The following is a 13,711-nucleotide window of genomic DNA, read 5'->3' on the forward strand; positions in this document are numbered from 1 at the left end:
CCTGCTTGTGTGCTTCCACCCACCAACGAATAGAAGTGAAAAAATTTAGTTGTGGGTTTATACTCGTAAAAAAAGTTGTTGTTTTAAATATACCTCACTGAAATTAAGCTATAAGTAGATATGGTAAAATTATTACATAAAGTTAGAGGCATATAGAACGTGTAAAACGATGGGTTGCTAGAAAACATCTTTCAATGCAATAAAATAGTTTAGTATATCTGTTAGAGGTTGAATGTTTATCTATTAGGTTAGATATAATTACAAAAAGCTGAAGAACATAACTTCCTTTGCTTCTTAAAAGAATCTTGTAGCCTACAGTGGTTCCGGAGATTGCAAAACACAAAGGCCTTAAAAATGATTTATGCACTATACAACTTACCACGATTTAAAAAATATTACATTGCTATATTAAAACAGTAAGTTTAGGCAATCATTATCTTTACAGATGAATTGTACTATATTCTAATATGCTTGATAAAACTACCAGCATGAAAATTTTACCATTTACAAAGTAAATCATGCTTGTGTTTAACAAAAAATAACAGGAGGGTTGAAAATGTGAAAAAATACCTGTGACCCAAGTATTAACAAGCGTGAAAGCTACACCGATATGGTTAGCGAATCGCAACTGCTCGCTGTACTAGTGAGTGCTCAGCCTTGTGCTGATAGCCGGGAACAACGCTCCTTTCTTCACAACTAATACTTCTTACAAATGGAAGCATGGGATCGATCACGGAACCAACAGCTCAACAATAAAAACTTCAGAACAGAATGGAGGTGAAACCTTAAGTAAACGGTGTTGCCATTTAAAAGTCTAATGTGACACATCGAAAATGTTTGAAGCGTTTGCAAATTATAAGTGCGCTTTGAGTAGCTACATTTTATGGTTTCAGGCGCTCCGATATGGTTGCTGGAATACCTCATCTTGATTTCTTACTCTAAAACTTTAAAAACTGAATTGTGCAACATATAAAAAATAGATAAGCCGATGTATTATTTTTTAGAAATAAGAAAACAAAATATCAATCTGAGAATAACTCACATTTATTCACAATAAGTAGTAATAAGTTATTGTAAACTAAACATTATCATAATTTTTTTTTTGTTTCAAACAAAACTATGTACAAAAAAGCTATCAATTTGAGTTATTATTATCTTAATTAATTTATAAGTTAAATCAAATATGAAGTTTACATTATATACATAATTATTCACATAACATGAAATTTTGTAAAGTTAATAAATGTGAAATAAGGAAACATGATGAAAGTTTTGCTAAAAAAATACACATGAAAAATTATTTTAAATAAAACAATAGTTAAGTTTTGACAAATTTTAAACTAAAAGTTTTATTCTAATAACATGCACACGAAAAATTATTTTAAATACCAAAATAGTTAAGCTTTGTTTTACAAACTAAAAAAGTAGTTTTGACAAATTTTAAACTAAAAGTTTTATTCTAATAACATAAATGCAAAAATAGTTAAGCTTTGTTTTACAAACTAAAAAGTAGTTTTGACAAAGTGTAAACTAAAAACTTTATTCTAATAACATACACACGAAAAATTATTTTAAATCACAACTTAAATTTTTGTTTACAAACTGAACAATAATTTCAACAAATCACAAAGTTTTTATTGCACTAACCAACCATCAAAAAATATTATTAACTAACTACAAAGTTTATGTTCCATAATTCACAAACTGAAAAATAGTTTAACAAATGTTATGTTTTTTTTACAAGTTTATAGAAACTACAACAAAACATCACAACCTTCGAGTTTCTGTTTCATAATTACAAAGTAAAACTTGTGTTCAGGATCTTGTTTGTGTGTTATTATCATCAAGTGTGATTATGTGTTGCAACAATTGGTTTCATAGCTGTTCATTTGGGTGTTCTCATTCCATAAAAGACAATGTTTAGCTGTTATTAGCATCATATAAAAAACGTAAAAGTTGTTTATGCAAACACAAATAACAAAAGTTACATTGTTTTGACCAAGCCATTGCAATACTATATCAACAAAAATAATTTCCAAGTTAGTTACATTTTGTAAACATTACCATAAAGTTTTAGCTAAAATCATTGCTGTAACAATCTTTATGAAATGGATGCTTAGCAAAATGATAAGATAAACACGATAAGAGACATGGATCTAAGTTGAACACAACCAAAACAGGAGGTTCTATGTCTCAATTTACAGTACTGCTTGTGTGTTGAGTTGTACCTTTATGTTAATATCATGGAGTAGTGCAGTTGTTGTAAAGATCATAAAACAAAACCGTAAATGTTATGCCTTCATGACAAGCTTAAAGTTAGGTCATTTTGGTCAAGCTATAATTCTCACAACCTTTAAGTGATATTATACCAACAAAATTAATTTTTCAGACTAGTAACATTTAATACACATTACCATAAAGTTTTAGTAAAAAAACACTGCTTTAGCAAAATGTAGACCTAACGAAATAAAGGTTTACCGAAACCAACATAAACCGAAACGAAGATTAACCGAAATAAAGATGCTAAAATGCAGTATTTATTAAGCTTTTAGACCAGTCATAGATTATAATAAGTCTTATATATAACCAACTAATAAGCGACTAAGCACCCCTTTGACCATTTACCTTACAATAAACTAAAAGCAAGCCACTGATTAAAAGAACCAAAGTATAACGAAATTAACTAACCTATACAAACCAAAAAGCAGTGAAACCTCATTGATTTACCGAAATTCAGCAAGAACAAAACACAGCATTTGGAAAGATCTAGAATCGAGCGAATAGACCTACCTATAATAGTGAAAACTCTATTCTTACAAGCAAACACCTTTGCGAAAAACATAGCTACACCCAATCCGACAAAAAGTTAACAAAACGTTTATAAAATTAACCCCGCATATTAACCCACACATTAATAAACAAACCCTGTATATTAACCGATCTATGAACTTTACATCGTTTACAGTTATAAAATTTAAACAAAATCAAAGAATCCACAATAATGTGACATCAAAAATGACTTTCCTATTGACTAGCATACGAGGTGTTAGGTGCTAAGTGTTAGGTTATTTGCTTGGTAGAAGTTAGATTATTGCAGTGGTCCCCAGCTGTGTGTCTACAGTTAGAACAACATTAAAATAACCCACAATGATGTTAAATCAAAAATGAGTTTGTTAACTTTAATTTCAGGTTAAAAAGTTGTTTTGTGAGTTGCTAAAAATATGTTGGTTATGTTTTGAAGTCTTTTCAATGTCATATCGCTTTAATTTCAGGTAAAAAGGTTGCTTTGTGAATTAATAAAACTATGCAATTGATTGAGTAATAAAACTATGTTGGTTATGTTTTAAAGTCTTTTCAATGTCATATCGTTTTACTTTCAGTTTAAAAGGTTGCTTTGTGAATTAATAAAAATAAGCTGGTTATGTTTTAAAGTCTTTTCTATATCTTGTAGTTATTGCAACCACTGTGGTTATGCATGCACACCAACAGACCAACAAGACATCTAATGTATGAAACTTTCCATTTTTATTGCTTTAAAAAAAAAACAAAAAAAAACTCAGACATGGGAATCGAACACAGAGCACTATGTAATATTACTTAAAAAAATATTGAAAACTGTTATTGTTTATCGTGTCGAATAAAAGTTAAAAAAAAAACAACCTCAGTCATGGGAATTGAACCCAGGTCACTGATCATTAGCAATGTAACATAAAAAAAAATCACTCTTTACAGACCACAAACGAAAAACTATTTATTTGTTGCTTTTTATAAGTAAACCAAGTTACATTGTAAGTAAGCTTATAGTTTCTAGCTAAAGTTCGTACTTAGATTTAATACATAACCTATTAGCATCACTCGTTCGTACCGAACCCGTCCTAGGTCGGAGGGTTCGATACCAAGTTCGTTCATAGAGTTCTTACCGGTCGTTCTTACATAACATTCGTTCTTACAAGTTCGTACCGACTAGGCTTAGTACCGCTGGCTACATCATAACATCCGTTCGTACCGACTAGGCTTAGTACCGCTGGCTACGTCATAACATCCGTTCTTACAAGTTCGTACCACAAAGTTCAGACCAAACAACCTTATCTTCGGTTCGTACCACAAAGGATTCGAGCTAGGGTTCTTACCGAGCGAGGGTCCTTACCTGTTCTTACCAAGGGTTCTTACATTTACCCACTCAAACATGCATGAACCACTACTTTAGGGTTAGAGTTAGAGTTAGGGTTAGGTTAGGGTTAAGGTTAGTTAACTAACCCTAAAATGAATCGTTCTGTCGACCTAACGTCTTGTCGACCAAACGTCCTGTCGACCAAATGTCTGTCGACCAAACGTCCTGTCGACCAAATGAACGGGTACCATTTCCTTCACGCCCTGAAGATTACTGTGGCGCTGCGGTTCACAAATCCGAGCCTGAGCAAATTAATCGGGATTGTTACGACACAGGAGATGTCGTGTATCATCGCGGTGTCGTGGAATGCAAACACTTTCAGGCCAGGCGTGTGCAACGTTGTCCAATAATCAATTTTTATCACTTTATCCCAAGCGGCAGAGTTTAAACAAAGAATGGCGTCATTAATACACGCCCAATTCGTGATAGCCTGACTGGGTATCAAACTCAGGTCTTTGTTTTAAACACTCTTATCAAGGCACAACGATAAACAGTCGATGTCTTACTTCCAGCTGTAGAGCATACTCCTCCATAGGGTGGAAGGTTAGTGAGGAAGTCGAAATCGGCGAAACTATAAACTCTTCCATCCAGTCCGTCCATTGTTACGTTGATGCGCATCACATAACGATATCCACCAATCAAAGCGTTCTTGTTGAGGACGACGATGGGCGTGTCCGATCCTGTGGTTGTGTTGCCTTCCCAACCAAACTGAAATAAAATATTTTTAAGAACTATGTGGCATGAATTAGTGGTGCGATACAGATGAGCCCAGCCTCATGGGCGAAACATGTGTCTATCGCTGTCAATTCTTGCTACACTCGACTGCCGAGAAACATAAAATAATTTGTTAATGAGTCCAAGTTAAAAATTGAAAGCCTATAACACTAGAGCTAGAGGGCATATGGATGTTTTATAAAATGGAAGTATGGTATGCGGAAGTGTGAATGAGGGGGCGAATAGGAACAGCCCCCGACAAGAGCGTCTAGTTACAGTTGTATCATCATCATCATCATCGGCCATGGCTGAATAAGGCGTCGGCTACCATACGTCTCCGCAATGATCGATTGTCCATATCTCTTATTAAGTTTACAAAATGTTGGTTTGTCCATGTTGAAAGATTTTTGAAGATTTCCAAACGTGGACGCCCCAGTTACTCTAACCAGAAAGTCGCCTCATCATTGCCGAGTGTTCAATTCCGCGTTTGCGGTAGACATGCCCGATAAATGTCATTTTCGAATGTATAGATGACGTGAAATATCGGATACTGGCCCTATGAATGTCAACCGTATCTGTCTATTGTATGAGCGTATACATTGTAGATTCTATTTGAATAAGTTCCTTCTGATGACCCTAATAATGCGAAACAGGCTGTTAAGGTTTTAAGTGAGCAGTAACTAAAGCATATATGTGTAAAGATGACTTGCCTGTTCCAAAAATACAACATCTTCCTCAGTGGCATCGTGGATGTCTGGAACTATAAAGTTAAAGTAAACTATTAATTTACATTACAACCGCATTGAACGTTCATCAATGTAATCAAAACAACAATAAATACTATTAATACTAGAAAAAGTGCTCAACGCTAAGCGAAAAACCAAGCAGAGCAAGCTAGCCTACATCAAAGTCAGCAACTGAATTTGATGTAGGCTAATCAAACTAACATATAGTTAGGCCAGTAAAGAAAAATGAGATTTTGATAAAAATAGTTTTTTGAAGGATTCTTCTCGCACACATTAAATATGATAAAACGTTAAAGAAAAAAATATGAAAAATTAGATGATATCAATAAAAAACATAATTTGTTGCCTGCAGTGGTCGCAGCTGGAGTCGTAGGTTGTTCATTGTTGCTCCTTGTCTCCACCATGTGGCTGCTTACAACCTTATATAGTCGCCACTTGTAAACGGGATTCCTCTTTGCTTTGCAGTTGTAGCAAACTGCTTGAACAGCAAGAGTCTGAGTCGGATTCATCTTCTCCTTGCAGTTATCCACACATCTAACAGAGTAACCTGCCTTATATTATCATATTAAGCGACAAACTATACTTCCACTGTCTTAAATTACTTTAAATACCTTCAGTAGCCAAGCTAGAGGGGGAGTTCAGCAGTTCCATTCCCTACTTTGAGATGTATATCAATCACATCATAACAATTGACTGAATAATAATTATTAAAATATAAATTATCTCTTCAACCCAGAAATAAACAGCCGATAATGTATGTTCAGCGCTAAACATGAGTTTTGTATCTTTGGCTCTTTAATATCTGATTATACTGACATCACAATAACACAGTGACGTCAATTGACGCACTGTAGTGACTTACTGTATCCACAGAATACATTGTGGTTTCTTCATGTTTCCGGGCCCTTTGAAAATGTTCCGAGCCCCTAAAATTTTCCCAGGCCCGAGTCTAAAAATGCCCACAGGACTTGTTGTCAACGCTACTGGTCATAACTGCCCTCACTGGCCAAATTGTGCGTCTGTTGATTATTTTATAATATCTATAATTAATTCAGTTTTAAATCTCAATAAAATGATAAAAGGAAATTAACCTTATTTGGAAGTCTGGGGGATCCCCTTCCTTTACAATGACTTGCTGAGTGAATTCGCTCTGACGTTTGCCTTTCTTCACAAAGACTGAGAACTCGTACTTTTGATAAAGCTCCATCAAGCTTGTGTTGAGGTAGAACACACCAGGCGAAGTGAAAATAACCAGACTGACGTCACTGAAGCAACTTCCAACAGAAAATGGGCGAAATCTGAAAACAAATTGCAACAATAAAAATAATTCCTAAATAGAAATTTCGAGATAGGTTAAAAGTCCAAGAGTTCAAAGTGCAAAAGTTCAAAGTTCAAGTGTTCAGAGGTTGTGGGTTCAAGGTTTCCACCTGCAAAATTTCAAAATCGACAACTTTATGGTATTTTTTATCTTTTTTATGTAAAAACCTTCACAAAAAGTGTCTTTTTGTTCAAAGTCTCTAAAACTAGTCTACTGTATGGTACTGCTATTTTGCATTCATCAACTGCTGGCATTTGCACAACAATCTAACCTCTTACCGTTATTTAAGCCTCTTAGCTTAAATAAATTTAAGCCTCTTTTGTTTAAAAGAAGACAATCCTAATACAACTGAGACTGTGCACTCCTAGCGGATAGAATGATGTAAAATATAAAATATGATGAAATTACTTGTAGTCGGTGTAGTTCTTGCAAAACCAAGAAAACTGAAGACCAAGTTTTGCTTCATCGCTCAACAGGTCAGGGTCGAACGACAAGGAAGAACTGTCCCACGTGACTACTTGCTTTGCTCCAACAGTTCGCATCCTTCCACCTCTGTGACGACACAGTAAGATCTTGTGATGAATCATTATCACTAGCTTATTCAAATAATGTAACAATAGACAGAACATGAGAGTCTGAACTAAAATGTTGGCAGAAAAATTTTATAGAACAAAAGATTTCTTAATACTAGTTTCTTTATGGAAAAATCTTTTCTAATAAAGAAATATGTCTGCATATTATAAAAGTTTAGGCTACAAACAATAATTGTATGAACAAACAATCAAGAAAATTAAGTACCTTCTGACAGGTGTATTTATTGTTTGTATTCTATGAGCAAACAAACATCCTTTACTTTTCGGTGCATTGAATGCTATTACTGTTATTTATGATTCAATCCATCATCGCAATAAGTTGTGTTTTAAAAATACTTCTTTTAATTGAAGTGTTAAAACAATATTTTGAAAGTTCACTTTTATATTTTATAATGTGTGTTGGGCGATATTTATTGACCAGATAAAAACCTGTATGTAAAAAATTGTAACTATCAAAAATAAGCTGCTTAATGTTAAAATTCGTCAATATTTTAATAAAGTTATGCATGGTTGAAATCCTACTTAATTCTGGCCACAAGAGGTGATGGTTGGACTTGAAGGTAAATGGAGTCCTCACTCTTCAGGTCATGTTGGTCGTCAAGGACTTCTATTGACACCGACACCCGGTACATTCCAAGAGGGAACGTCAAAGAGGGAACTAATATTTCAGAACCCGCAGCCTTCAAGGACAAGCTGCCAGTTATTGTGCGCAGGTCCTCTGAAAATGTTGTGCAGTTGTCATTATCATTGTTATGAAATACAATGATATTACAACGAAGTTACCATGAAGCCATGGCGACGTCACGACGACGTCATTCTCATTATTGTAGTTTGTATGAAAGAAAATTAAAATGAAGTGGTCATGAGTAATGTACTTTAGCGCAATTTATATAAAGTTTAAACCGGTTGAGGATTCGCTCGTTATCTTGGAGGCTGCAGTATAGTTTCTCTTATTTAGGGACACGTGTCACCAACCGTCACTTCATGCATGACTGCGTAATTTACGAAACTCGAGATGGAAATACTAATCTCACAGCGCTTGATTGCAACACAGCGAAATGGTTGCAGCGCCTGGATGGAATGATGTGACTCTATTCACATTGAAAGAAATATCATCCATACAAATATATATCAGTGCTGTATTCTCAACAGAAAATTATTCTCTTTCTTTTTGTATTGTATTATTGTATTTATTTTGTATTATATTGTATTTATTTTGTATATGTATTCTCTTTGTATTCTCTGTAAACGATCCAATATCAATGATTCTCTGATTAAAGAAAATTCCGATAAAGAAGCATTGGTATCATTCCAACTTTCTATCTTGCAAAAATAATGAAAAAGGCAATATAACGCAAGAGAATAACTGCACTCCCAGCAAGCTGGTGGAAGAGAGAGACCCAATTACGGATCTATAGGATGCACTGCCAAATAATTATAAATTCAAGACAAATGTACGACCAGTCCTATCTATCTTGCGTTTGAATTCCTTAAAACCGTTCAGACACTAACCGTTCGAATACAGTCATAGTCAATCACCTGTAAAGCTGACGGCCGTCCATTTAAACTCGACGCCTGGAAATTGATTGCAGACAATCACAGGGGTAGCTGACAGAAGAAGCTTTTTTGATCTGAACAACTTCTTGGGATCAATTTGATTCTGAAACAATCGATAACAGCATAAAGCGTTTGTGCGTTGTATTGGCAGCAAAGAAGACGGATTTTTACCTGGCTATGAGCATTGAGCAATTCACTGAGCACTCACTGGCATTTGTTTGTTAGTGTGAGTTAGTGTTGGTTTAAACTTACCTGCCCACACAAAGAAATTGTTCATCACAGCAAGTTGAGTGAGATATCATGGTAAATGCGATACCAGAGTATTAAGGTACCAGTGGCGTCATGTGACAAACAGCTATTGAGCAAACTGTCAACCAAGTGTGTGTTTAAAGCTTGCTGAAAAAAGTGAACACCCAAAACAATGGTCACAGTACGCCACATTAAGGTACTAAGATAGTTTAAGCCCTTTTGGCTTTAGCAACCGATATCCCGATGTGCATACGAAAACAACACAATCAGCCAAATAATTCAACTTATGGTGGGTGCAATTGAACAAAGCAATGAATGTCTTCCAAACAATCACACTTCGAAAGCAACATTTCAACAACAAGCACAAACTTCAACCTTGGTTGACCAAACCTCCATTAATAGCTGCAAGTCTTTTCAATTATGCAAAATTACCACGAACCATTTCACACAAAGAATTAAGCCTGCATTGATGTTTCGCAATGCAATAATTTATATCTTTCTTTGTATAAAGGACAGATGACTGAACAAGGCGATTTGTTTCCAAAAGAAAGTTGCAAAATTTGCATTCAAAATTATGCTACAATCATGCAACACCGGTTCAACACCAGCAAAATTATGCCTGAAAAACATTGCACTTTCGCCGCACGTTTAATTAATACACCAGACGCAGTTATGGTATGGTGAAGGCTTGGAAAACTTAGGAAAAGAATGTTCAATCTACACTTGTGAAATAAAATTAGAAAAAGAAACTGGCAGTCTTCGATCAGGTCTTGGACCCAACAGGATCAAAACTAATATGATTTTTCCACAAATTTTGGGACATTATCTCACCATGAGAACAACCTTCTAATAAGACTCACTTTTCCTTGGTCTTCTATGGAAATACTGGGGAAGATGCAACCTCTTTCGTTGATTGCTAGTTTGGTGCTTTGCACTTCATACGACTTGAAATCTGTGACGTTTACAGTGACAATGAACACATCTTCCATGTCATAATCGTGCCTGAAATGATGTCAATGTGATGTCATGCGCTTTGTAAATTGTCACAGGAAAAACCGTTTGCTTATATCTGAGCCGCAGCCTAAGCAGTTGTAGAAGGTAAAACATTTCTCCATCCTAACTTCACTAGCAACCAAGATGAGTTTATGAAGGCGGGGCCGTTGAGAGGATAATTTGGGCCCGGTACCAATGAGATTCTCGTCTCCTTAATCAATCCACCTAGTGAATGGAATAATTCTCTGGCAGCACTTCAACAATCGGAAAACTTCACTCCGCCAATCTCGGTAACCGGCCCTGCGTCAAGAGCCTCTACAAGTATGCGAAACTACCAGGAATAACCTATCAAGGCTTTGTCAGTCCGAGGATAAAAATTCAAAAACCAAACCAAGACACTTCTAAGAAAAATGCATTAAATCCAAAAATATTTGGTGGTTTCTTCAAGTTTTGGGGCACCTTGAAAAGGTCACGGGCCTATAAAATTATCCCGGAGCCGGGTTAAAAAGTACCGCGATACCCCCTGGACCTCCTTATCAACGCTACAATGCGGAGGTCAGAAGCAACAATCAGTTTTTGTATTTAATGATGTTAAATTCCTGAAAACTTTAAAATGTTTAGCTTTAGCCAAGAAAAAGTTTTACATAGCTGTAGTTTTGGAAATTTAATGTCATTAACAGCATTTCCAACACCGATTTTTCTTGAAACAACATGGTGGTCTTCAACAAAATAAAATTTTTTGTATTTGAAGTTATTTAATCAACTGCTATTTGATAAGGGTCCATTCAATTGCTTAGAAGTCAGTTAGACACCACGTACTTACAGTACAACAATCTTGTTCTCGTTCAGGCTGGGTTCGGTTTGAACAACTGTACAATTCATATCCAGGCTTTCCTCGCATAGGTACGAACAATCTGTGTCCAGTATGGAATGATAAGCTTTACCCCCGTCCCCGAAGTCCCATTCCACGCATCCAGACTTACCCAGGTAGACAAACTGAATAAAGCAAGAGATAAATGCTACACCCGTGCGAAGGCGTTGGGCGCTTCGCATCCTTGATGCACAAATGGGGCCTATCAACATCTGCGGCATGCAACTGTGGTGCTGAGGAACAGACAGCAGGATCACACCTTCTACCACTGCCCGACGTTTACTCCTCCAAGGGCAGTTGGCCTGTCTAAATCTATCAAAAACAATTAACTACTAATAAATTATATAACAACGAGTTATCAATACGATACACAATTCACATTTATTGTACATGCCATAACGTTATTTAAACCATTAAACTTCCCAATCTTGAAGAGACCGTTTCAAATCAGACAGAAACAACAATATGTTTTCAAAAGCACAAAAAATATCAATTGATTGATCAAAGGATTGTGAGTGAAATTTTTATATTTTTCTCTCAGTGCTTTAATCAAAGCTCATCAGCTTTACATTATTGATTAAGAATAAATCTTGTAAGTAAACAAACACGACTAATTTCATTTATTGTTGATATAGGTCCTAAGGTCCTATGGACACGTCGTCGTCGTATGAAGGCTTGCGAGCTCCAAGGAGTCTGCCAGGCAAGCAAGTTCATGGAATTTTTATACTTGAAATGACTACAGATGAGTTGCCAGACCAAGATTTACCCAACTCTGGCATGACGCCAAGACTTATACATAATTGAGACCAATACGAAGTGTCAGTAGTAACAGCTTACGGTCAGTGTGAGTTCCACTGTTTCATTCATAACAGCTACATTGTTGTGCGTGATTGATCGGATCTGAAATCCAGAAACTTCTCTCCAGAACTTGCGCTCATAGTGGTCGTAGTCCTGAAGCAGATGCAAAATAGATTTAAAATTTTTTTAGAACCTTTCCTTTCGGTTCTGAACATCTCAACCAACACAATACAAAACACCACAAAAAGAGAAGGCGAAATAACGGTAATGAATAAATTCAGGATACAAAAGTAGGATTCAGTAACCTACTCCTCAAGGTACTCACTCTGCTGATAGCTAGAGGAGGGGCGGTGTTGCGGTCCTCCCCAAACAATAAGCAAGCTTGTGTCGATCTGGACAGCGATACTGAGCGGCACGCAAACTCCCTCTCGCGGCAGCACTCTTCAAGACAACTTTCCTCACTAGAGTTCGTTATGGCGCGTCTTGGGAGGGTTTGAGAAAGATGCGTGTTCGGAAAGAAGTGATAGTCGCCTGAACATGACGCTGCAAGCAAATAATATTGTGATTATGATGTCACCTAAAATCTTTGTGATGCAATAGGTTATAACGGAAGACACTGTGCCTCTTAATAGCCCTACGAGTACCTCCCCGACGTCGTTCGCAACCGCGGAGCATTCTGTTCTTCGTGTTGCGGGATCAGCCAGTTACCCTACGGGGTGAGGGAATTGCTTACGGGCAACAAGGAGGATTCTTTCAAAAAACCCGGCAGTTGGTTGCAATTCAAGATTTCTAAACGTTAGAGCCTGGATAGGAGCCCAAGTTGCTCCACAAACAAAGACACACCATTTTATTAATTGAAAGTGTATTCAACCACTGACTCAATAAAGTATTATTCAATTATCAGTCATCACCGATGGCCATAAATCATATAAACCTAAAGCAAGCTTGTTTTTCATCAAGTAGCAATTAACGAAAATAGGTGCTAGTGCAATTAAAATGACATGAAAAGTTAAAAAGCAAAGATTTAAGGAGAAGAATTTCTTTACATAAACCGCCAAAGCAATATCCTCACATTTTGTCTGAAAACTCAAAAGTGAGCTGTCGCTCTTCGTATCCACATTGAGAGCTTGCACTGCTGCTAGGTAGTAAACTTCTGGCTTCAATTCATTCACGGTATGGTAGTGATAGAAGTCCACCCGAATTGATTTCTAAATTGAATCGACAATGAAATTGAATTGAATTGGCTTCTTGGGAGATGTCACATAAGTGAGAGCTGAGCTTGAAGCGCTATTCAACGTCAAACAATGAAAGTTGAACTGTGGTTCTTTAGTTTTGAAATTTCTTCTTTCGCTATGTCAGATATTGTGCTCGGCTCGGATGAAATAGAACAGAAATCTTAAATACGTGTCGCAAAGTCAATCTAGAATGCAACTTACAACAAACTCCAGAGCTCCGTTTAATGAAACTTCAGATGTGTTGCCAACGTCTTCTTGGATGACGTCATAATCGTCATAGAGCTGGGGTGATGTGGTGGCGTTTAGTGTTTCATTAAAGAATTCATAGATCTATATAAAAAAAGCAAAATCTTTTACAATGAAAGTCTATTCTGTTTTATTTTTGTACTTAAAACAAAGACACCTCTAATTTAATGACTTTTGTTGTGAAACATTGGAATCACCAATCAGTTCTTGCACTCCCTTC

The 13,711-nt window shown here is 36.1% G+C and overlaps 1 protein-coding gene across 1 annotated transcript in view; it reads right to left on the reverse strand.

The window, feature by feature from the left end:
* The window catches only part of LOC145779688 (uncharacterized), an 87,229-nt gene that overhangs the window by 44,701 nt on the left and 28,817 nt on the right, over positions 1-13,711 (reverse strand). The window contains exons 33-45 of the mRNA XM_082591324.1: positions 13,447-13,575; positions 13,083-13,218; positions 12,336-12,553; positions 12,050-12,163; positions 11,165-11,337; positions 10,209-10,350; positions 9,082-9,202; positions 8,065-8,260; positions 7,358-7,501; positions 6,723-6,929; positions 5,966-6,165; positions 4,678-4,902; positions 4,360-4,365 (exon numbers count right to left, since the gene is read on the reverse strand). Coding sequence (XP_082447450.1) covers positions 4,360-4,365; positions 4,678-4,902; positions 5,966-6,165; positions 6,723-6,929; positions 7,358-7,501; positions 8,065-8,260; positions 9,082-9,202; positions 10,209-10,350; positions 11,165-11,337; positions 12,050-12,163; positions 12,336-12,553; positions 13,083-13,218; positions 13,447-13,575 — 2,011 coding nt within the window. The remainder of the gene's footprint in view (positions 1-4,359; positions 4,366-4,677; positions 4,903-5,965; positions 6,166-6,722; positions 6,930-7,357; positions 7,502-8,064; positions 8,261-9,081; positions 9,203-10,208; positions 10,351-11,164; positions 11,338-12,049; positions 12,164-12,335; positions 12,554-13,082; positions 13,219-13,446; positions 13,576-13,711) is intronic.

The sequence above is a fragment of the Aplidium turbinatum genome, chromosome 11, assembly GCF_918807975.1.
Source record: "Aplidium turbinatum chromosome 11, kaAplTurb1.1, whole genome shotgun sequence".
NCBI classification, from domain to species: domain Eukaryota; kingdom Metazoa; phylum Chordata; class Ascidiacea; order Aplousobranchia; family Polyclinidae; genus Aplidium; species Aplidium turbinatum.